General features: G+C 39.0%; 1 protein-coding gene across 2 annotated transcripts in view; it reads left to right on the top strand.

The window, feature by feature from the left end:
- Positions 1-25,705, top strand: part of cacna1i.S (calcium channel, voltage-dependent, T type, alpha 1I subunit S homeolog) — a 359,329-nt gene that overhangs the window by 246,777 nt on the left and 86,847 nt on the right. For both annotated transcript variants that reach the window (XM_041561633.1, XM_018259873.2), the window contains exons 6-10: positions 13,427-13,586; positions 13,786-14,101; positions 14,279-14,371; positions 16,908-17,214; positions 17,628-18,025. In XM_041561633.1, coding sequence (XP_041417567.1) covers positions 13,427-13,586; positions 13,786-14,101; positions 14,279-14,371; positions 16,908-17,214; positions 17,628-18,025 — 1,274 coding nt within the window. The remainder of the gene's footprint in view (positions 1-13,426; positions 13,587-13,785; positions 14,102-14,278; positions 14,372-16,907; positions 17,215-17,627; positions 18,026-25,705) is intronic.

Below are 25,705 nucleotides of genomic sequence, written 5' to 3'. Positions count from 1 at the left end.
ACGAAATGTGGGGCATATAATGGGGTAAAATTCAAGCTTTGTGACGATTTTCAGAAATTTGATAAAAACCGTTATGTTCAGCATTGCTTTGCAGTTTGGCAGTTTGTAGTAGAAACACTTATTTACCCATATTGGATTCGTCAGAATGTGTACTTTCTGAAAATATATGGTTTTCTGGGGTCTCTGTACTGTTAGGGGGGTCTAATGTCGCATAATACACACACCAGGTGCTCATATTGCAGCAGCCAGCGCGTCAGCTGTGAAAATGTATATACACTATTGTCATTTGGTGGTCTCTGTGCGCCACATAGTTTGGTATATCTATGCATATTGAGCATCAAAGTGTTCAGTAGACCCCTGGCGTTCATATTTAGGATGTTTTATGCTGATAGGTTACGAAATGTGGGGCATATAATGGGGTAAAATTCAAGCTTTCTGACGATTTTCAGAAATTTGATAAAAAACCGTTATGTTCAGCATTGCTTTGCAGTTTGGCAGTTTGTAGTAGAAACACTTATTTACCCATATTGGATTCGTCAGAATGTGTACTTTCTGAAAATATATGGTTTTCTGGGGTCTCTGTACTGTTAGGGGGGTCTAATATCGCATAATACACACACCAGGTGCTTATATTGCAGCAGCCAGCGCGTCAGCCGTGAAAATGTATATACACTATTGTCATTTGGGGGTCTCTGTGCGCCACATAGTTTGGTATATCTATGCACATTGGGCATCAAACTATTTAGTAGACCCCTGGCGTTCATATTTAGGATGTTTTATGCTGATACGTTACGAAACGTGGAGCATATAATGGGGTAAAATTCAACCTTTGTGACGATTTTCAGAAATTTGATAAAAACCGTTATGTTCAGCATTGCTTTGCAGTTTGGCAGTTTGTAGTAGAAACACTTATTTACCCATATTGGATTCGTCAGAATGTGTACTTTCTGAAAATATCTGGTTTTCTGGGGTCTCTGTACTGTTAGGGGGGTCTAATGTCGCATAATACACACACCAGGTGCTTATAGTGCAGCAGCCAGCGCGTCAGCCGTGAAAATGTATATACACTATTGTCATTTGGGGGTCTCTATGCGCCACATAGTTTGGTATATCTATGCATATTGGGCATCAAAGTGTTCAGTAGACCCCTGGCGTTCATATTTAGGATGTTTTATGCTGATACGTTACGAAATGTGGGGCATATAATGGGGTAAAATTCAAGCTTTGTGACGATTTTCAGAAATTTGATAAAAACCGTTATGTTCAGCATTGCTTTGCAGTTTGGCAGTTTGTAGTAGAAACACTTATTTACCCATATTGGATTCGTCAGAATGTGTACTTTCTGAAAATATATGGTTTTCTGGGGTCTCTGTACTGTTAGGGGGGTCTAATGTCGCATAATACACACACCAGGTGCTTATATTGCAGCAGCCAGCACGTCAGCCGTGAAAATGTATATACACTATTGTCATTTGGGGGTCTCTATGCGCCACATAGTTTGGTATATCTATGCATATTGGGCATCAAAGTGTTCAGTAGACCCCTGGCGTTCATATTTAGGATGTTTTATGCTGATACGTTACGAAACGTGGAGCATATAATGGGGTAAAATTCAAGCTTTGTGACGATTTTCAGAAATTTGATAAAAACCGTTATGTTCAGCATTGCTTTGCAGTTTGGCAGTTTGTAGTAGAAACACTTATTTACCCATATTGGATTCGTCAGAGTGTGTACTTTCTGAAAATATCTGGTTTTCTGGGGTCTCTGTACTGTTAGGGGGGTCTAATGTCGCATAATACACACACCAGGTGCTTATATTGCAGCAGCCAGCGCGTCAGCCGTGAAAATGTATATACACTATTGTCATTTGGGGGTCTCTGTGCGCCACATAGTTTGGAATATCTATGCATATTGGGCATCAAAGTGTTCAGTAGACCCCTGGCGTTCATATTTAGGATGTTTTATGCTGATACGTTACGAAACGTGGAGCATATAATGGAGTAAAATTCAAGCTTTGTGACGATTTTCAGAAATTTGATAAAAACCGTTATGTTCAGCATTGCTTTGCAGTTTGGCAGATTGTAGTAGAAACACTTATTTACCCATATTGGATTCGTCAGAATGTGTACTTTCTGAAAATATATGGTTTTCTGGGGTCTCTGTACTGTTAGGGGGGTCTAATGTCGCATAATACACACACCAGGTGCTTATATTGCAGCAGCCAGCGTGTCAGCCGTGAAAATGTATATACAGTATTGTCATTTGGGGGTCTCTGTGCGCCACATAGTTTGGTATATCTATGCATATTGGGCATCAAAGTGTTCAGTAGACCCCTGGCGTTCATATTTAGGATGTTTTATGCTGATAAGTTACGAAATGTGGGGCATATAATGGGGTAAAATTCAAGCTTTGTGACGATTTTCAGAAATTTGATAAAAACCGTTATGTTCAGCATTGCTTTGCAGTTTGGCAGTTTGTAGTAGAAACACTTATTTACCCATATTGGATTCGTCAGAATGTGTACTTTCTGAAAATATATGGTTTTCTGGGGTCTCTGTACTGTTAGGTGGTCTAATGTCGCATAATACACACACCGGGTGGTTATGTTGCAGCAGCCAGCGCGTCAGCCGTGAAAATGTCTATACATATTGTCATTTGGGGGTCTCTGTGCGCCACATAGTTTGGTATATCTATGCACATTGGGCATCAAACTATTTAGTAGACCCGTATGTTTATATTTAGGATGCTTTATGCTGGTAATGATACATGGACAATACGATGCTGGAAAGTTGAAGCTTTGAGGCAATTTTCAGATATTTCACCAAAACCGCCAAATTTGGCAAAGCCTTGCGACTCAGTAGTTTTGAGCAGAAAAGCATGGGTACCCATTTTAGATTCTGTAGAATGTGTACTTTCCAAAAATGTATTGGTTTGGGGGGTAAACATATATTTCTGTGTTTTTACCCCACAAAAATGCAGACAATGTGCTGATTTTTCATTAGCTGAAGTTACCCACAGGACAATTTGTATGTGCTAACTTCATTTTGGGGCCTCTAAATGCCATATACTTTGGTAAACCTATGCACAGTGGGCACCAAACTGTTTGGAGGACCCCCGGCAATCACAATTTGGGTGCTTTTTTGTGATACGTAATGATACATGGGCGATATGATGCTGGAAAGTTGAAGCATTGAGGCAATTTTCAGATATTTCACCAAAACCGACAACTTTGGGAAAGCCTTGCGACTCAGTAGTTTGGAGCAATAAGGCATGGGTACCCATTTTAGATTCTGTAGAATGTGTACTTTCCAAAAATGTATGGGTTTGGGGGGTAAACATATATTTCTGTGTTTTTACCCCACAAAAATGCAGTTAATGTGTTGATCTTTCATTAGCTGAAGTTACCCACAGGACTATTTGTATGCACTAACTTCATTTTGAGGCCTCTAAATGCCAGATACTTTGGTAAACCTATGAACAATGGCCACCAAACTGTTCGGAGGAACCCTGGCAATCACATTTAGGGTGCTTTTTCTTGGTGCATAACGATACATGGGTGATATGGTGCTGAGAAGTTGAAGCTTTGAGGCAATTTTCAGATATTTCACCAAAACCGACAATTGTGGGAAAGCCTTGCGACTCAGTAGTTTGGAGCAGAAAGGCATGGGTACCCATTTTAGATTCGGTAGAATGTGTACTTTCCAAAACTATATGGGTTTTGGGGGGCAAACATATATTTCTGTGTTTTTACCCCACAAAAATGCAGTCAATGTGTTGATTTTTCATTAGCTGAAGTTACCCACGGGACTGTTTGTATGCGCTAACTTCATTTTGGGGCCTCTAAATGCCAGATACTTTGGTAAACCTATGAACAATGGCCACCAAACTGTTTGGAGGAACCCTGGCAATCATATTTAGGGTGCTTTTTCTTGGTGCGTAACGATACATGGGTGATATGGTACTGAGAAGTTGAAACTTTGAGGCAATTTTCAGATATTTCACCAAAACCGACAATTGTGGGAAAGCCTTGCGACTCAGTAGTTTGGAGCAGAAAGGCATGGGTACCCATTTTAGATTCGGTAGAATGTGTACTTTCCAAAAATATATGGGTTTTGGGGGTAAACATATATTTCTGTGTTTTTACCCCACAAAAATGCAGTCAATGTGTTGATTTTTCATTAGCTGAAGTTACCCACGGGACTGTTTGTATGCGCTAACTTCATTTTGGGGCCTCTAAATGCCAGATACTTTGGTAAACCTAGGAACAATGGCCACCAAACTGTTTGGAGGAACCCTGGCAATCATATTTAGGGTGCTTTTTCTTGGTGCGTAACGATACATGGGTGATATGGTACTGAGAAGTTGAAACTTTGAGGCAATTTTCAGATATTTCACCAAAACCGACAATTGTGGGAAAGCCTTGCGACTCAGTAGTTTGGAGCAGAAAGGCATGGGTACCCATTTTAGATTCGGTAGAATGTGTACTTTCCAAAAATATATGGGTTTTGGGGGTAAACATATATTTCTGTGTTTTTACCCCACAAAAATGCAGTCAATGTGTTGATTTTTCATTAGCTGAAGTTACCCACGGGACTGTTTGTATGCGCTAACTTCATTTTGGGGCCTCTAAATGCCAGATACTTTGGTAAACCTAGGAACAATGGCCACCAAACTGTTTGGAGGAACCCTGGCAATCATATTTAGGGTGCTTTATCTTGGTGCATAACGATACATGGGCGATATGGTGCTGAGAAGTTGAAGCTTTGAGGCAATTTTCAGATATTTCACCAAAACCGACAATTGTGGGAAAGCCTTGCGACTCAGTAGTTTGGAGCAGAAAGGCATGGGTACCCATTTTAGATTCGGTAGAATGTGTACTTTCCAAAAATATATGGGTTTTGGGGGTAAACATATATTTCTGTGTTTTTACCCCACAAAAATGCAGTCAATGTGTTGATTTTTCATTAGCTGAAGTTACCCACGGGACTGTTTGTATGCGCTAACTTCATTTTGGGGCCTCTAAATGCCAGATACTTTGGTAAACCTAGGAACAATGGCCACCAAACTGTTTGGAGGAACCCTGGCAATCATATTTAGGGTGCTTTATCTTGGTGCGTAACGATACATGGGCGATATGGTGCTGAGAAGTTGAAGCTTTGAGGCAATTTTCAGATATTTCACCAAAACCGACAATTGTGGGAAAGCCTTGCGACTCAGTAGTTTGGAGCAGAAAGGCATGGGTACCCATTTTAGATTCGGTAGAATGTGTACTTTCCAAAAATATATGGGTTTTGGGGGTAAACATATATTTCTGTGTTTTTACCCCACAAAAATGCAGTCAATGTGTTGATTTTTCATTAGCTGAAGTTACCCACGGGACTGTTTGTATGCGCTAACTTCATTTTGGGGCCTCTAAATGCCAGATACTTTGGTAAACCTATGAACAATGGCCACCAAACTGTTTGGAGGAACCCTGGCAATCATATTTAGGGTGCTTTATCTTGGTGCGTAACGATACATGGGCGATATGGTGCTGAGAAGTTGAAGCTTTGAGGCAATTTTCAGATATTTCACCAAAACCGACAATTGTGGGAAAGCCTTGCGACTCAGTAGTTTGGAGCAGAAAGGCATGGGTACCCATTTTAGATTCGGTAGAATGTGTACTTTCCAAAAATATATGGGTTTTGGGGGTAAACATATATTTCTGTGTTTTTACCCCACAAAAATGCAGTCAATGTGTTGATTTTTCATTAGCTGAAGTTACCCACGGGACTGTTTGTATGCGCTAACTTCATTTTGGGGCCTCTAAATGCCAGATACTTTGGTAAACCTATGAACAATGGCCACCAAACTGTTTGGAGGAACCCTGGCAATCATATTTAGGGTGCTTTTTCTTGGTGCATAACGATACATGGGTGATATGGTGCTGAGAAGTTGAAGGTTTGAGGCAATTTTCACATATTTCACCAAAACCGACAATTGTGGGAAAGCCTTGCGACTCAGTAGTTTGGAGCAGAAAGGCATGGGTACCCATTTTAGATTCGGTAGAATGTGTACTTTCCAAAAATATATGGGTTTTGTGGGGTAAACATATATTTCTGTGTTTTTACCCCACAAAAATGCAGTCAATGTGTTGATTTTTCATTAGCTGAAGTTACCCACGGGACTGTTTGTATGCGCTAACTTCATTTTGGGGCCTCTAAATGCCAGATACTTTGGTAAACCTATGAACAATGGCCACCAAAATGTTCAGAGGAACCATGGCAATCATATTTAGGGTGCTTTTTCTTGGTGCATAACGATACATGGGTGATATGGTGCTGAGAAGTTGAAGGTTTGAGGCAATTTTCACATATTTCACCAAAACCGATAATTTTGGGAAAGCCTTGCGACTCAGTAGTTTGGAGCAGAAAGGCATGGGTACCCATTTTAGATTCGGTAGAATGTGTACTTTCCAAAAATATATGGGTTTGGGGGGTAAACATATATTTCTGTGTTTTTACCCCACAAAAAATGCAGTCAATGTGTTGATTTCTCAGTAGCTGAAGTAAAGTCCTGATCAATTTGGATGTGCTAACTTCATATTGGTGTCTCTAAATGCCAGATACTTTGGTAAACCTATGCATAATGGCTATCAAACTGTTCAGTGGACCCCTGGCAATCATATTTCAGGTGCTTTTTCTTGGTACCTAATATAGTTTGGGATATGCAGAGCAGCAAAATAAAACCTTTGAAATGATTTTTCAGAATTTTGAATTTTTTTTTGAAAAACCGCTATGTTCAGACAAGCTTTTATGTTTGGTAGTTGGGAGTAGAGAGACATAGTTACCCATTTTGTAATCGGCAGAATGTGTACTTTTCAAAAATGTATGGTTTTCTGGGGTAAACCTACGGTTTCAGGAGTTTTGGCCTTGGAATCTAAAGCATGCCGTTTTCTGCCTTAGTGCTTTCAAAATTCGGCAATATACTGCCGGGAGTTTTTGAGGTACAGAAGTCCTAAATCTCCCTAAAACTATACATATCTGGTATTGGCACGTTCGAGAGACATAAGGCTTTCCAAATCAGTTGGATTTTCATCCGTAAAATGAAATATTTTTCTGGTATAAATTGATATACGATGAAAAATGGTAATTTTTCATTTTTTTTTGGTATTTAGCACTATAAATTTTTTTGCACAGGTGGAAATACATGAAAACTCAGGCAGATTTAGAAAGCTCAGTTTCTACCGAAAAAAACAATGTATAGTTTTCCTAGGTAAACTATAGGTTTCCCCTCAGAAAATGCCCCTAAAGTGAGAGAGCACAAAATGTTTCAAAAACGGCTGGCATTTCGCGTAACCAAAATGTGAAATTCTGCTGGCACTTAAAGGGTTAAGTAGCATAGTCTCTCATGGTGTTTGCTATTGACCAAAGCAAAAGGGAATACAGAGTAAGTGATTCCTTTTATTGGCTTTATAGAATACAAAATGCAAACTTCAGGACTACTAAGGGCTTTTCTTCAATAGCATTGACCATACCTGAAGCAGAGACCTAAACAGTCCCAATAACTTGCATTTTCAATCTAGGTTAGTCGATAAAAGGTATCACTTACTCTGCATTTGCCTAAACACTGTGCTACAGAAGGTTGCATCACACACATCTAGACCTGTCACCTAAATCTGTATAATAAAAGTCTTTTTCAAATTAAACATGAAATTCAAATTCTTTTTTTTTTATTAAGGCATTCATGTTGTAAACGCATTTCAAAATCTCAGCTGTCAATCAAATATTGCCTGCTCCTCCTATATGCCTTAGGCATAGAGACGGGGCAGGCGATTACTTTCACTTTCCATTCAGCATGTCATGGTCGGCAACCTACATTCAGAACCAATGCTAAGCACCCTGTTCTCGGCTCTTGCTTCCGCCTTTAACAGCCGCCTTTCACTACGGGCGGAGCCCTCGGCTAATTGGATGCCGCCAGGTCTTATTAAGAGAGGTGCCAAGCGAAAGGTTCTGAACGAGCAAAGGGGCACGATGGTAATGCAAAGTCTTTTGGGCAGACAGTCACGGTACAAGGTGTAGACAGAAAGCGTAGTCAGATCGGGGCAGGCAGAGTACAAACGGAGTCAGGCAGGCAAGGGTCAAACCAGGAGATCAATCAGAAGGGATACGGAATAAGCAGAGTCGGTTACCAGGCAGGGGTCAGGATACAGAAGTCAGAATCGTCAAAAACTAGGTAGGTATCAGACAAGAACAAACTCAGAAGGCACCAGGAATTCTCTAGGAATGAACCTATAACGGGCAGTGAAAAAATCCAAAGTGTCTCTTTAAATACTTCTTTTTTTTTAACAAAATCTTTTTTATTGTTTTAAACATAATACACAGCATAATGCAGTTATTAAACAGGTAATGAAGCAATAAATTACCATAATGTCACAGAAATAATATTACCAGTGTCATTACATAAAAACATTAATATAACATTGCAATACAGTAAGTTTGTGCAAAGCCGTCCTTTTCTCTTTAAATACTTTTAACTTTCGTGCGATTCCGCCTATAAAAACAGAAGAGGCGCGCCAAGCGCGCCCTAGTTACTGGCGCCTACAAAGAGGCGCGGCGTCCCGCCACGCTGCTGGACAGTAAGTTATTACACAGCACTTCTAGATGTAACTGCTCTCCCCACATTCCCCCTCTCTTTTTACCATTTAATTGTGTAACCAGTGCATGGGGATGGACATCAGGTCTCCCATTCTGGTGCACAAGCAAGATTGAGATATGATGCAAGTCTTGTCTTAATAACAGTGTCCACAAAATGGCTCCTGTCTGCATTGCTATAATTATGAATTCCCAGACCAAAGGAAACAAGATTCAAATTAGTTATATGGTTTAATTAAAGTTTATTTTGCTTCACTAAAGTTGATAAAATAGGATTTGACAGGTCCCCTTTAAAGAATCTTTTAACTAAAGATAGTCTCATAAAAAGGGCCCAGTACAAGGATAGTACAGTATTTTAGGGTAACCCACATGGCTTTGGAGTTTCAGGTCTAACAAAGCCCTCAGCATATGTATTACTTTGAATAAAGGGACTCTGAATGTCCCTTAAAGGAACAGTAACACCAAAAAATAAAAGCATTTTAAAGTAATTAAAATATAATGTACTGTTGCCCTGCATTGATACTTTGTAATAGTATACAATGGTATTCTCCAGAATGCATCTTTTATCTGTCATGTAAACTGAGCCTTGAATGGCTGCCCTCATGGCTACACAGCAACTTGTTTATATAAACTATAGTAGTCTTTCTGAAGGAAACAAAGCAGTTTTACCAGTGCAGCATAAAAGTACATGATATTTAATTACTTTAAAGCACATTCATTTTTTGGTGTTACGGTTCCTTTAAACAGGAAGAATCCCCATTGGTTGCTTTCTTGTAAAAGGATGGAACAGGGATGAGTTGAAGTTGTCTGCTCCGTTTAACACACACAAAATATTCAGAATGTTAATTCTGTGTAAACTACTTTGTCAATTAATGACACTCATTCAACTGTCGTTAGTATAATTCTAAGTGAAATTAGCTTTGTCATTGAACTTTACTTCATATATTGTAATTTAGCACTTCATGAGAAAAATTTATTCTTTCACATAAAGATGTTAATTTCTCCAGTGATTGACCCTGCTCTGAATGATGAAGATGTGTGGATAGTTCATAAAATAATAAATCTTGCTGTAATAATACAGCAATTATCAGCTTTCTGGTCTTTGCCTACAGGAGCAGCATAGCTCAAATGCCAGCAAATTTGGGCCTGGGCAGTAATCTGTGGCAATTTCATTGCTCCACCCACAGCTTGCTGACCACATCTAATTACTGATTGGTCACAACAGGTTATTGGTCAAGTTCAAATTTGCCCACTGTTAATTAGACTGGCTAGCTTATAGGCTGAGTTTGGAGAGAGTCTTTATAAAACAGGGTGGTGCACACTGAATATTTGGTTGGTATGGGTTACTACACTGAGTTGAATTGACACATTTTAGTAAATGGCCCACGCTGAGGCATAAAATGTATTTGCTTGTACAAACAATGTCTTTTAGTGTCACTGTGCTTGAGTGGATTTTGGTTGTGGAACACTCTCGTTTGCACCCTCTGGTTACCCCCCTTACGAGCAGTGGCAGGCAGATTGTATTCAATGCTGACACTATACACGGGACAGGTGTGGGCGGGATCAGATCATTTTCCCAGTGGTATTTACCATTGGGAACATATGCAGTGCTTCTGTAGGGAATTAGTGAAAAACCTTTGCACTTATCCCTGTAAAGGCAAAGGCATAGATCCTGTGTCTGTGTGCTGTAAGCTGTTACCTAGCAACAAGTTGTTCAGTGATCTCAGTGCAGCAGGAAGTGACACAGCAGCTAGTGAGCAGGGTTGCCAGGCCTACTTTTCAAAAACAGCCAAAATCAGCTACAAAACCAGCCCAAAACTAGCCAAGAGTCACTTTAAAAGTAGCTGAAAAATAGCATGTGCTGTGAAACAAAATCACAAAAAATAAATATATGTCAAAATACGTTATTTTTTTTGCAAATTTTTCCATGAAGTAAAATGGGACAGATTTGCCCATCCCCAGTGGCATAACTACAGAGGGGGATCAACAGTTTTAGATCAACAGTTATTCAGTTTAACAAATACTGTGTGTGTTTTATTACTGTATTCCTAGTGGGGCCATCCGTAGGTGCATTCCTGGATCCCACTAGGTGGAGGCACTGTGCTAGTAAGTACCAGTACCACTTATCAGGTTTGTCCCATGCTGTCAGGTAAGCATCACACATGGAGTGTAACACAGACAAAGGGATGTTGAAAGGGTTACACTTAATTTTTTCTAGGAAACTTCGGAAAAATGAAGCACCACATATGTTTCACCACCAGGGATCCTCTAGCTGGTGGTAAGGTATTTACAGGAGATTAGCCGTCCAGAAAAGAGGAGATGTATTGCTGGAAAATAATAACTTGCATGGAGGTAATTATTGATGTCTAGTCAGTGCTAACAATTGCTATTGGAGTACAGTATTATGACTTGGAGTAAAGAACATAACAGTGTGCTTCAGGATTACACATTAACAAGTGGCTCAAAGGGACTCTCAGAATCCTAATCGGCCCTTGGCTCCACCTCCTCCCTCTATCTGAAGTAATTACCAGTTTGTAAATCCTAATTAGCAAATTAGAAAGTGCCCAACATTAAATAGACAAGGGCTTTTATCTGATAGTTACACTAAACATTATCCTTCTTGTGGATCCTAAGCAAACAACAGACTTTGGGTTTCAAAGCAAAATTAAAAGTCCATTTCTAACTAAACGGAGTTGCCAGAGCAATGGCAGTGAGAGATAGAGCCATCTGTTTGAACACAAAAGTAAGAAGGGAATGGAAGTCTTCCAGCAACTGAAATGGCTGGGGATATGTAATCTCTTTCTTATCATTTTCATGTGGCCAACAAGCTTTCTAAAAGCATTTGCGACCAAGAGGCCAGCAGCCCATTCTGTAAAACTCTTTCTGGTGGCACGGGAGCTGCCCAACTATGTCTTGATTATTATGTGTAATTTATTATGTTTGGACAGGAGTGACTCCAGATAAGTTACTGCATCCTGACCTACAAATATGTACTGGATGGCTTTGCCTGCATGAAGATCAGCTTTGTTTGTCCTTTCTTCTTTGTGTATTTACATGATATCTAATAATACACAGTTTATTGTAAATATTTTGTATTTATATGCTGTAACGGGGATTATAGTTCTAGCATGCAGCAACTGCAGAAGAAGCTTTGGTTTACTTTCACTATTAGTTTGGTTCATACAGGGTGAGTACCTTTGGTTTTTACTGATGGAAGTTGGTCAGCCTAGAGCAACTCCCTTAACTTCAGTGTCCTATGAAGCAGCACAAGCTGAGCACTCTGTAAGGCCGTCCCTACATTTAGCAAACATTCCTCACCTGAATGAATATTCTGCAGTTATGCAATTGTATATTCTGCCCAATATTGTGGGGGGTTATTTATCAAAATCCAAAAAGTTCTCACCATTTTCTGAAAACTACTCCAACCAAATCCGCACGGATTTTCCTCCTATTTATTAATAAATGATCACACATTTTTCTTGTTTGGAAAAAGTCACAATAAAATCATTAAAAAAATCAAATCCTACAATTTTTTTGGATTTTTTTGTAAAAGACCCGAAAGCTACGATTCTTTCAGAAACCCAGCGCAACTCAGAAAATCTTCTAATTGTTAACACAACATCTGTTATTGACTTTTACATGTTCTCCACAGGTCTGAGTTGGAGTACTTTCATCGGACTTTTGATACCATCAGACTTTAATAAATCCCAAAAAATTAGAGCTGAAAAACGCACATTATCATGTGCATGTGGTTTCATTGGTATATTTTCACTTAACCTTGTGACCTCGCCCTAAAAATGCATAACCTCCAAGATTGTGTTGAGGCCTTTATGCAGGAATTAATTACAGAAGAAATTGTCTCAGTAAATTTCTGAGAACTATTATATATTTTTTTTTTTCAAACACACACATGTACTATAGATGAGGCGTTTGCAGTTCTCATTCTTCACTTTCTGATTATTGTTAGAGTTTCTGCTTAGAAAAAGCACAGTATAGTTGCCATTTTTAACTCCATCGCAGAGATGTTCTTTGGGGAAAAAGCACCACAGCGCATTCAAGGTAACATGTAAATGAGTAACAGGTAACCATCTGTAAAGAAGTGTAGAAGGCTTAAAGCTTTAGTGGCAGCCAGTCTGTAAAGAAGTGTAGAAGGCTTAAAAGTCTAGTGGTAGCCAGTCAGCATAAACCAAAAAATGAAGACTTTAGGACTTTGAGAACTACGGATTTGTGTCCTGACATGGATGGTCAGCATTTGATATGCTGTTGATGGTCAATTTCAGAAGAGCCATGATTTCCAATAGACATGGGTGAATAAATCACATTTGAGTTCCACAAAGAATGGTCAGTCAGATTTAACCAAATTATCCCATTGGTTACTTTTTAATGTGGCTAGCTTCAGTGTATGCATTAGATGAGTTATGTGGGTAATGACATTTATTATACCTTGATTGATGGAAGTGCCCTATTTGTACCCCCTGCACTAAAATGCTAACTGTTTAGTGTCTAAGGAATTTATGTGATTGCAGATTCCATTAACTTTCTTTGTTGCCCCCAACCCCCTTCACTGAGCGTAGGCAACCTGATGTTGGCCTGGATAAGAATTATTGAAGTTTAGCTTAAGAACAAGGGGCCCAGGTTGCCTACCCTTCTGGCCAACAGACACCTTGCATGTCTTACATGTTTCCATGATGTTCTTGTACCTGGACTTACACCCTGTATTTTATTTCCTTCTGCTTCATGTTCCTACTTTTCTCCCCTCTCTCCTCTCTTCTCTGCCCTTCTTTCTACTTCAGGTATGCGGATCCTGGTGAATTTGCTGCTGGACACATTGCCTATGCTGGGGAATGTACTTCTGCTTTGTTTTTTTGTCTTCTTTATTTTCGGGATCATTGGGGTGCAGCTTTGGGCTGGATTGCTGCGAAACCGCTGCTTTTTGGAAGAAAACTTCACTATGTAAGTTGGGGATAAATAAGTGGAACTGATGATATTACTATTGAATAAGAACAGTTTTTTTTGGCACTGGTTTGGTAATTTTAATTTTCCTTTTGGGATATAGGATGGGGTTGGTCAGTTGCCCAGACACCAGGGTATAATTTTGGGCCTTGTTTCTTGGGAATCTTACATAATTATGTGAATTTTGTTTTCCAACCAGACAAGGGGACATAACCTTACCACCTTATTACCAGCCGGAAGAAGATGATGAAATGCCATTTATTTGTTCTTTGTCTGGTGACAATGGAATCATGGGGTGTCATGAAATCCCCCCACTAAGAGACCGAGGTCATGAGTGCTGCTTGGACAAAGAGGACTATTATTATTATAACGCTATCCGTCACGAATTTAATGTCAGTGGCATGTGTGTTAATTGGAACCAATACTATAACGTCTGCCGTACTAGCAACACCAATCCTCACAAGGGCGCCATCAATTTTGATAACATTGGCTATGCCTGGATTGTCATATTCCAGGTAGATAAGTATGATGACGAGCCTTCTGCAGTAATATTAATTGGTACATTTTTGTTCATTCTTCTCGATAACCCTTCGGGGAAACTGTAGTCATACCAAATAGATATTATTTTATTCCTCTGTAAACAATTGAAACTGTCATGCATTGAGTATCACTAATGAGATTTCTATTTATAGGTTATCACTCTGGAAGGCTGGGTTGAGATAATGTACTATGTCATGGATGCCCACTCCTTTTACAACTTCATCTATTTCATTCTTCTTATTATAGTAAGTGACATTGAACTTCAGCCAGTTTAAACATGTCCTCTGCATTGGGTAATATTTTGAATGTTAAAGGTAAAATAAAAGGTTGATGTTATTAAAGGGACAGTAAAACCAAAGCAAGAAAATGTTTTAATATAATAAAAATATAATGTACTTTTATGCTGCACTGGTAAATTGGGGTGTTTGCCTCAGAAACTCTACTATAATTTATATAGACAAGCTGCTGTGTAGCCATGGGGGCAGCCATTGAAAGCTGAAGAAGGAGAAAAGGCACAGGATACACAGCAGATAACAGATAAGCTCAGTAGTATACAATGGGATTCTTTAGAACATATCTGTTATCTACTTTGTATCCTGTGCTTGAATGGCTGCCCCCATGGCTACACAACAGCTTGTTTATATAAACTATAGTTGTGTTTCTGAAGCAAACGCAGCAGTTTTACCAGTGCAGGGCAACAGCACATTATACTGTCTTTCCTTTTAAACACTTTAATTTTAGGGTGTTACTGTTCCTTTAAATCTATGTTTATATGGCTTGTATTTTTTGATAATAAAAGAGGTTGCCATTGTACCCTATTGGTTTTCTGTAAAAAAAAATAATTTGAACAAATCTTTCTTTATGGTGCCAATATAATTCTGCAATAAGGTTTTTCTATTTGAATTTTGCAGATGACAGAATACAGTTGTAGCCATTAAAGTAATGCTATTAGCTTTATGCGGTTAAGGATAAAAACACAATAAACAAATGTATAACTACTTTTACTGAGTACCTGCCGATTCTGCTAGAATCTATAGTCTCAGATATTATATAGTCAGATATTAATTGGGCCACATGTAAAATGTTGGTGCCGAAAATAACATTACATTGTTGAGTTAGCCCAATTCCAAAAGATTTGCATGTAGTCCTAGTGTCATCTGATTTTGGCCCAAGGGATAAACAAGCAGTCCAATATGTCCCACCACTTGCATGCCAAATCTAATACTGATCTTGTCATTGGTGACTTGGTCAAACAAATGGAAATGCAGCTTCATCAAGTTCCATAAGGATAGAGGTATGGTCAGAGTATTCATAAGGTCTAATTCACAAAGGTTCAGGTCATTATTTCATTTTTCAAGTAGTGTAAATCCTTGATGTTCTCCTTTTGTTTGAGAAACATCAGTGGTTTTCTTTGGGACAGCCCCCTCAGTGAGCATTGTGTCCTTAGGTACATAAGTATAATATTTTATATTTTACAAATGGGTTATTGGTTTGCATTATCGAGCAAGCATTATATGAGATCTGATAGTAGTGAGAGCACGATGCTTGTCATACACTATCATTTCATTATCCTGTGCAGACTTTTGTGCAGTATTTACCTTTCAACATCAAGTAGCCCCATACCAACAAAACCCTGAACGTTTGTGGATAATGGGTAGGCTTGGTGTTCTTAAGTGCTATGCAAAATGCCTATTTCTATTTACAAGTTAAGCTTAGAGAAAGTATATGGTGTAGAGAATGTGTTAATTTGCACAGCTCCTCTGTATTTTACATTTACATATTATGGTATAATGGAAAGAATAAGGAAGATTAAGAACATCTGCATTTCTCAAAAGAGATCAGCTAGCTAGCAAAGTTATATATCTATGCATTGCACATTTTACTTTACAAGAAAGTTTGTAACCACCAAATACTTGGTAGGAGTCAGCATTATTGGAAAAGCTGACAGGGACATAGGAAGAAAAGGGGATGATTAACCAATTACCTTTCAAACACACGGAGACATCGATTTTGTACCTCCATGAAATGCAGATGGCCTGGACTAAAGAAAATGATTTTATTCAGTTGAAGCTGGAGTGTTGGATATGATTGCTATAAAAAAAAGACAAATGCTCAAATTACATTCACAAACACACGGACTAAAGAAATGCACTTTTCTTGCCTGTGGTCATTGACTATTGGTCACAATTTGTTCAACTTGTTGACATATAGATATTGCGGTCTGAAAAATGTAACGTGCAAATACAGGTGTATGTAGTCCTGCAATGTTCTATCAGAAAGAAGAATGCATTCAAATTCAAATGTTTCAAAAAACATGGCGTTTCAGCATATGCCAGAACCTTGGGAAAGAGCTTGAGAGCAGCTGAAGAAACAACATTTTTTTATAGGAAGTTATTTGAGAAAATGCTCATTTAACATACAGTTCTTTTTAATATATGCCCTTTTGTCACAAACTTGTGCCGTATTGTAGAGTAAAAAAGGGCAATGTTGTACAATTCCACTGGTCTATAGAACCCTGTAATATTCAGTTTTAGTGGTTAAATAGACCATGGAAAAGTTAACTGCTGGGTTATTGGATCAGAGCAAAACCTTGCCCCATGACTACATACTATAAATAGGGACGCAGCTCTGGGATTGGAAAAGTTAAGGGACAACATGTTTTTTTCTATGAGCATCTGTTCCTTTATTCCTCCTAAGCATAAATATGTGTCTTTCTTTAGGCATGTAAAATTCTGAGGCTTCAGATGCTGGTTTTAATCTTCTTGCTTTTCTTTGTTGTAGGTAGGATCATTTTTCATGATCAATTTATGCCTGGTTGTTATTGCTACTCAATTCTCAGAGACCAAACAGAGGGAGCACCAACTGATGCAGGAGCAGAGGGCTCTCTATTTATCCTCTAGTACTGTAGCCAGTTACGCTGAGCCTGGAGACTGCTATGAGGAGATCTTTCAGTATGTGTGCCATATCCTGCGGAAGGCCAAGCGCCGTACAATAGGCCTCTACACCAGCCTTCAGAACCGACGGCAAAGCCGCCATGAGCTCACCAATAATAAACTTGGGATCAATGGCAAGGAACAGCATCATATGTGTAAGATTCAAGTGTAATCCCAACAGCCCAATAGCATTTCAGTTGCAGGCTGAAAACCGGCTGAACATGAATGATAAAAATGTAAAGACCTTATAAAATAATATGGATGTCTAATTGAAAGGTTGCTTATAACAGGACCATCTGTAACACACTAAACATTTATATTTGGAATTTAAGTTGAACATCCACTTTAATCATAATATCTTAATATTTATATTTAGTAAAGGCCTCTGTTTGTGAATTACAGACTTTCTATAAATTATATTTGCACTGTACCTTTTTTGTCTTTGTCTGTTCTTCTCAAGAACTATAAACCCATTGTAGTTACCTATTTACAGCGACCTTTTATTATTTTTGTTGTGTCTTTCTTCAAAGCACGAGACAGCAAATTAACAGAATTTATGCTTTTTTAGGGATATGTCAGAAACATGGCCAGCTGGATTATGCTCCTCATGCTATTGTGCAGCCTATCGCAATGACCCTAACATCTGACCTCTCCAATTGCCCTCAATGTACCAAAACCAAATGGGAGGATGGCCGTAAGCTGTCAGCACCAAACAGCACCAGATCAAGCCGAGATGGAGCTCACAGACAGACAAGTGAGAGCGAAAACGAGAGCAGGAGTGATGGAAGTACATCAGATCTAGACAAAGAGGAGGAGGAGGACAGCGATGAAGGCTTTTGTAAAGGACTGTTTGGTGAAGTCCGTGTGAAGCTCAGAGGGATAGTTGATAGTAAATATTTCAATCGGGGAATCATGATTGCCATTCTTGTGAACACAATCAGTATGGGAATAGAACATCATGAGCAGGTGAGTTATTCTATCATAGTTACTGTGGATGTAAGTAATAATAATAATATCTTGAATAATTACACAAAATGATTGTATATAATCTGTTGATATTATTTAGTCCCTGTTCCAGCGGAGTTTACAATCCAAGGTCCTTATCACATTTATACACCCTGTGGTCAGTTTTATCAGGAGCCAACTAACCTCTAGGATGGTTTTAGTTCTATGACAGAAATAACAACGATACTAAACAGTTAAAATAATGCATTAATGACTACCCTGTTGTTAACACCAGCATTTTTATTTTGTTATCCAATAAGTTAAACCTAAAAGGTGTGATTTTCACTTATACACTGGCTACGGGCTGAAGTTCTTTTTCTATGCAATAATGTTTCTTGTTGGTCAGATATGATACCTTCTTGTTTGCATACAAAACAAAGGCAAGGGGGCAGATTTACTAAAGGGTGAAGTGACTAACTCTAGCGTCCATTCGCTAGTGTTACCGCCCACAGGGACATCACCAATTTACTAATGGGCGCAGGCACCAATTCGCTAGTGAAAAAGAGAAAGGCGCTAGCGGTCATTTGCAGTCTATTGGCAGACTTGCCTTTGCCAGCTCAGACCAGGCGAAGTGCAATGGAGTACATAAATCTTCCTCAATCTTCTGTCACTTACATCATATTCTGAGTGGAAAATGCATCAAAGTTCAAAAAATGCTGGCGACTTGATAGGCTGCAAAAGTCCTTAAAATTTTTTTTTTGTAACCGGTTTTCTCCAGTACAAAACTCCACATGTTAGTGAATTGGCGTTGTCTGAGCGAATTTTCGCCTAGCGAAGTGTTGCGCTGGGTGCGAAGTGGATGATGGAATTTTCGCTGGTTAGTACATCTGCCCCAAACCCTCTATTGACTTTAGCAAACTAAAGAACACAGAGAATGGAGTGGTGAGCGAAACAAACAAAATTCCAATGAAACCAAAAGTATAGAACTGTCCGTGTCCCAAAACGGTAACACTTTGGATTGAATAGGGACTGCTGAAAGTCTGACTTATCAAAGTCTTCTATTTTAGCACCTTCTGGCAACTTATGTTGGACAGCCATGCGTTATTTGGTTGCTCAAACAATGATTTACAAGTACAAAATTTAATGGTGGAACCCTCAAGGATCCCTTGTTCTCTGCAACCTACTTTTAATGCTCAAGACATTAAATTATTGATCTTTTTTCAGTTGCATGATTTTATTATTCATAGTTGCTTTTTAAATACATTATTAACCTGTTGTGATTTGCAGTGAGCGCCTGTCTTTTGTAAGTCCTGGTCTGAACTTGTTCTGTGACCACAAAGAAAATAATGAATTATTTCCATGTAGAATCTGCAGTTACAGTCAAATTAGAGCTTTAAAGAGAACTAAACCCAAAAAAATGAATACAAATGTCGTATTTTATATCCTGCTAGAGCCTACTGTTTATCTCTGTTTTAGTAATGTTCCAGGCCTTCAAAGTTTGCTCAGGAGCTGCCATCTTGGATTATGTTAGGAGTGTCTGTTACAAGCATAACATTAAAATCATCAAGCAGAAAATGTGGTTAGTCATTTGGTCATAGAAGCTGATATTGCAGAGCTGATTACTAAATTATGAATTTCATTGCACTGGTTTCATATTCTTTAAACAGTATATTATGAGAGTGGGTCCCTAAGATTGTGTAACTAACAGTAGTAGAAAGTATGTGCAGTTGGACAGGGCTGGTGGGACATCAGGAAAAACCCGGTGTGGCCCACCAACCCAGACCTGCTCCCTGCCCTGGGGGCTGCACCCTTACCTCCACCCCAGCAGGGTCGGAGCTAGGGGCAGGCAGAAGAAGCACCTGTCTAGAGCATGATTGGAGGACATTGGGCAGGTACCTCTTGAAGACCATTCTGCCTACCCTTGTCAGGGCTTTGCTGTCCCCGCTGGTGCTCCTCTCCTCTGTGCGCTTCTATGTGACATCACTGCACATGTGTGCACACAAATGGGGGGGGGGGGGTGAAGTGGCTGTCCGGGCTGCATAGGGTACCTGGTCAGCATGGTCCACCTCTCCTTCTCGGTTTTAATCGCAGGAGCAACAATATAAAATAAGGTAGGAGTGGAGGTCAGAGGGGGGTTGCGGTTGGGCAGGGAACCCAGTTGTGGACTGGGGTTGCAGCTGGGGCCACAGGGGGGGTGTTCAGGCCCCTGAGGTGGCAGCCCCAGTAGGCCCCGGACCCCCCAATCTGATGCTATGTGCTGTAAATCAGAGGAAAATAAGATGGGGAGCTACTGGGATGTCTACTATAGGACTGTAGTCATCTTAAACTGGCACAGAATCCCGAAACATCATTTGCAGCATTTTTAGTCTACTTCTTTAACTTCTGTTAACTTTAACTCTACTTTAAGAAAAATAACTACAAATATTTATAGGAACACAGAAACCTATCGAAAAGTAATACACATTCATTGAAATTGCTATAAAATTAAAGGTACAGTACATTAAATTGAATCAATTGATTTTGTGCAAAGTAGTTTAATTTGGACCTCTTTAAAAAATACCTGGTGTTTTTATCTTGTCACATACACTCTAGAGCCCCTGCTGTCCCATTTAGACTAGTATGTGAGCAGCTCTAATGCATGGCATCCACTTTATCATTACGCTATACACACTGCCTCTAATTGATGCCTTTCCAGTTGCAGTAAACTGTCTAGTTCAGAAGGTCACAGGCACATACTGGAAATGACAGTAGATTGGGAGATGAAGATAACATGTTAGCTTTCAAACACCCTATCATAATGAGTGATCTTGGATAAAGTAACAGATTGATGCCTTAGGCTGCCCTGCCATAGTATTTGGATATAATAATACCATGGGGCTCCATGCATCACCACTATATATTTCTACAGTATATTGGAACAGCATTACAATAAGCCTCTTGTCTTAGAGATGGTAGCATTTGGCTTGGTGGATATGTGATTGAACATAGGGAATCAATCAATTTGTGTTAATTCCTGGTGAACTTGAACTAGTAACTTAATAACTCTATATCATTTGTCAGATTATAAACTCTGTTGTGCATTGACACACATTCTGTGTACATCTCTTACTATAACCTGCAGCTCTGTATAGAGGAGATGATAATAATAATGCTCCTTCAGTGGAACTCCATTTACAACCACTTTTCTATACCGAGGTACCTTTAAAAGTGTTGTACTTTTTTATTGTATTGGTCCAAGGTGGCTTTGGCTATGAAACAATGTACATACTTAAGATAAATGTAAAATGGGAAGAGAATGACAACTAAACTGTGGGTGTAACCCGAAGGGATGTTGAAATATACTTAGAGAAGTGATGAGTTATTCTATATTGGCAGTGGTGAGAGGAAGCATTTACCTGTACAGGTATGGGACCTGTTATCCATAATGCTTGGGACCTGGGGTGTTTCCAGATAACGGTTCTTTTTGGTAATTTGGATCTCCATACTTTAAGGGGCAGATATATTAAGGTTTGAATAGTAAATTCCAATTTAAATTTCTGGTAGAATTTATGGTCAAAACTCACAAATTCAAGTTAGGAAAAATCCAAATTTGAATTTGTGATTTATCATACCTCCACCCTGGGAGAAACTTACATTTGGTTGGTCGCCGCCTAAAACCTGCAGAGTTCATGTAGAAGTCAATGGCAGAGGTCCATTGACCCATTTGAAGATGTTAATAGCCTTCCTGACATTCGAGTTTTTTTCGGAGCAAAAACTTGAACCAAGTTCCCCTAAAATTCGATTAGAGATTTCTGGTCGGTAATATTTGTTCGAATTTTTAGGCGTTCAAGTTTTTCTCTTAAAGGAGAAGGAAACCCTGTAAAATGGGTCAGATTCGCGCATCACTATATACAAATAAAGGCAGTGGGTTCTTCAGTTTTTTCAATTAAACACAGGTAAGGGAGCCGTCATCCAGAAACCCATTATTCAGAAAGCTCAGCATTACAGAAAGGCATTCTCCCATAGACTCCATTTTTTTCCCAAGTTTTTAAAAACTACTGTATTTACTTTTTCTCTGAAATAATAAAACAGTACCTTGTACTTGATCCAGATCAAGATATTATTAATAGTGATGGGTGAATCTGTGCGCTTTTGGTTCGCCGAAAAATTTGAGAATTTACTGTGAAATTCGCAAAACAGCGAAAAATTTGCGAAACGCATTGAAGTGAATAGGTATCAAAATTATTTTGACGCGTGTCAATTTTGATGCACGTCAATTTTGACACGAGCGACAATTTGTGGTCCAAATGCATTATAGTCAATGGGCGTCCAAATAATTTTGACTTGCGACAATTTTTATGCACGTGCCAATTTTTCGTACATTTTTTTTGACAAGGTGGGTTTTTCACCGGTGAATTGTCACCACAGTTTTGCGAATTCATTAGCTTCCGGTGAAATGCGGAAATTCGCTGTGAATTAGTGTCTGGCGAATTTATTGGCCCATCACTAATTATTAATCCTTATTGGAGGCAGAACCAGGCTATTTGGTTTATTTAATCTTTACAAGATTTTCTAGATCCAAATAAAGGAAAGATCCATTATCTGTAAAACCTCAAGTCCTGAGCATTCTGGATAACAGGTCCCATACCTATATAGACACACATAGTTATATATACACATACCTGCACATGTGGTGGCAATTTTTAACATGGTAATTATGCATATTTGGAACTGTCAGTTTGTTTTGGTTTTTCTTATATTTATCAAGCCATTCACACATGAAGAGATTAATGAAAATTAATGAATCTGAAATCTGTGGTGAAATGAATTCACTAAGGGAAGCGTCTGTTCTAATAAATCTTTAAAAATGTGGGATGTCCAGACAGATATGTAACACAATTTCTAAGATGTATTTAATTACTATATATGAAAAATGAAATGCATTATAAGATAGCACACACTTTTTACATGAAACAAATCTGTTTAGCATTTTACGAATCACCATTATGTGACCTGCACAAACACCTTCAAGACTGCATCTGCTCACCAACTGACAATGCAGGACTAAAAATATGTAAAACCATGTTGTTTTTCCATATGTAATGTATGTGCCTTTGTGCACAATAACATAAATGCGCACATATTAGCATTAACCATTAACAGTGCAGCATCAGAGCTGTTAATTAAATCTGGATGACTGAGAAACATAGCCATTAAAAACATATGCATCCCCTACCAGTCTTAGCACCTTGCAGTTATTTGCAGTCAGAGTGCAGTAAGTGAATTCGACACAGTATTTCCCTGCAACAACAGATACAGTATATTTATTTTTGGCTCACCGTCATTTTCTGTTACAGATCTACAAAAACATTAGCATATGTAATTATATATGTGCAAGGTTTGGTGATAAAAGCTCGTCAGCTTAAACTATATCAGCAGCAACTGGAGCATTATTGAAAATCAGGGAACCAAAATTAAAAAAAAACTGACACTACCCCTACACTTAGGGGGGTTATTTATCAAGGTCCGAATTTATCTCAATTGAGGCTGCTACAAACTCCGATCTAACCCGCTCTGGTTTTTAACACTTATTTATTATTACATTTTCTCTAAAATTTGCTTTGCGGAAAAAGCTCAGATTTTCACAATTTTTTTGTGATTTATCCCCAAAATCTCTGAATTTTTCTGAGAAAATATTGTGAAATTGCCCGAAACCCCCGACACAACCAAAAATCAATGGGACAGTTCCCATTGACTTTTATGCAACCTCGACAGGTTTGAGATGCCGTGTTTTTATATTCGGGCTTTTTAGACCTGTGGGTTTAATAAATTCCGAAAAATTTGTGATTTTTCTGATTTTATAAAAAAAATCACGGATTTTTCGGATTTCGGGGAATTTCGAGTATTCGGAGCTTAGTAAATAACCCCCTCAGACTTGGAAATGCCTGAACAGTTCACTCCAGCTGGTGCTTATTTAAGTTTCTTAAACATGCTAAAGATAAGATAGATATATATTAATTGCGTATATTAAATATTTTAAGGAGAGGTGCTGGTTTCTTAATACAAACATAATGAAAAACTTTCCTGCCATCAGCCTGGTGCAAATCATATGCATGGATAAACAATTCAGAAAATTATTTGGGGTGAATATTAATGTAATCATAAAGTCTTAAATGACTGTTACTTGGTTGTATTGCTCATGCTTTTTCCTGAATGCCAAAATATTGCACTGCTGGGCCTGTATTTCAGTTTTTTTCGCAAATTTGCATTGGCTCGCAAATGAGACAGGTGTTGACTGTTGACTAACTTAAATTCTGCAATTTGCGAAAAATTGTTTTGCGAATATTTTCTCCGCCACCAAAGTGGTACAGTAATTCAAACCCAAAGTGTGTGCAGAAATATTCGCAATTTGAGATTACCATTTTAAAGAAGCAGTGCGAAAAAAAATATTGCAGTTCTGTTTGCACACTCCTATCCAGCTTTATAAATATAACCATGTGCAGGACAAATATATTCACTAGTCTTAGTATATCATTAAAACTTTATATTTCTTTTTTTCCATACCTTAATTCATCTTTAGATCTTAAATAATTTTGTCCACTGTTTCTGCACCAATTACAAGAAACATACTAGGTCTGCAATCATTTTTTTAGCTCCAGCATCCAAATCAGCATCACTGTGTCCTGTAGATTAGCAACATTTGAATAGGCTGAAGGTTCTGCAGAGCCAGCTTTGTCTTTTTGAACTTTTATTCATATTGACTATTTGTCACGTAATAGGACTTATTTCGCTGTCTGTTTGATCAGCCTTTGTAAGCCTGTAATTCATAGTGTTTGTGCCTCCTCCCCTGTGTCCCTGCCAGGCTTTGCTCTTATCTCCACCTCTCTGCTTGTCTCTGCCATTGCACATGCCATCACAGTGGGAATGCTTTGACAAGTGATTAATAGTCTATTATGACCAAATTACTAGATGAATGTTAGGCTGGGAAAAAGTGACATAAAATGTGACAGTAGCAGTGGTAGACCCAGCACCTATGCAGTCAGAAAAACAAATTCAACCTGAAATGATAGTCAGGGCTGTAGCTGGAGATATTTAATCATCTAGGATATACATTGAGCAATTATGATAAAAGAAGGTAAACCAAAAAGCAGTGTAAGCGGAGCAGAAATAAAGAGCCCTGGGGGACTAACATACAAGTAAGCTCTTTGTAGTAATGCTCTCTATAATGAAACAAGACTAAAAGCTGCATTGAGCATTTCTCCAAAGTCCACAGGACTCACTCGTTACATTTGCCAGGGCTGACCATTACAGTATATATCATTTACTATTTGGCTGCTGGGCATTGTGTCTTACAACCACAAGCTGCTGAGCTCTTTACAGTATTTCTAGATTATCGACTTGGATAGGTTCTTCCATAATACCCCCAAACTGCTGGGCTCCTTGTGTCAGAGAGTCCCAATGCACCTTTTATTGATATGAGTTAGTTCTTTTATACCATAGCAGCAGGGTCGGACTGGGGGGCCCAGGGCCCACCGGGACTGCTGGTCCAGGGCCCCCGCCCCCCTACTGCGCCGCTCGACCGCCGCTATGCGCATGCGCGAGCAGCGCTTCTCGTTGAGCAAGCGGCAATGCGCATGCGCAAGCGGCGACGCGATGCGCATCGCCGGAAACTTTTTCAAAGTTTTTATAATATTAGAGGTGGTCTGGCCCGGCGGGGGCCCA

This window comes from Xenopus laevis, chromosome 4S (genome assembly GCF_017654675.1).
Source record: "Xenopus laevis strain J_2021 chromosome 4S, Xenopus_laevis_v10.1, whole genome shotgun sequence".
In the NCBI taxonomy this organism is placed as follows: Eukaryota; Metazoa; Chordata; class Amphibia; order Anura; family Pipidae; genus Xenopus; species Xenopus laevis.
Note: the sequence above shows the minus strand (reverse complement) of the source record. Positions and strands in the feature narration are given on the sequence as shown.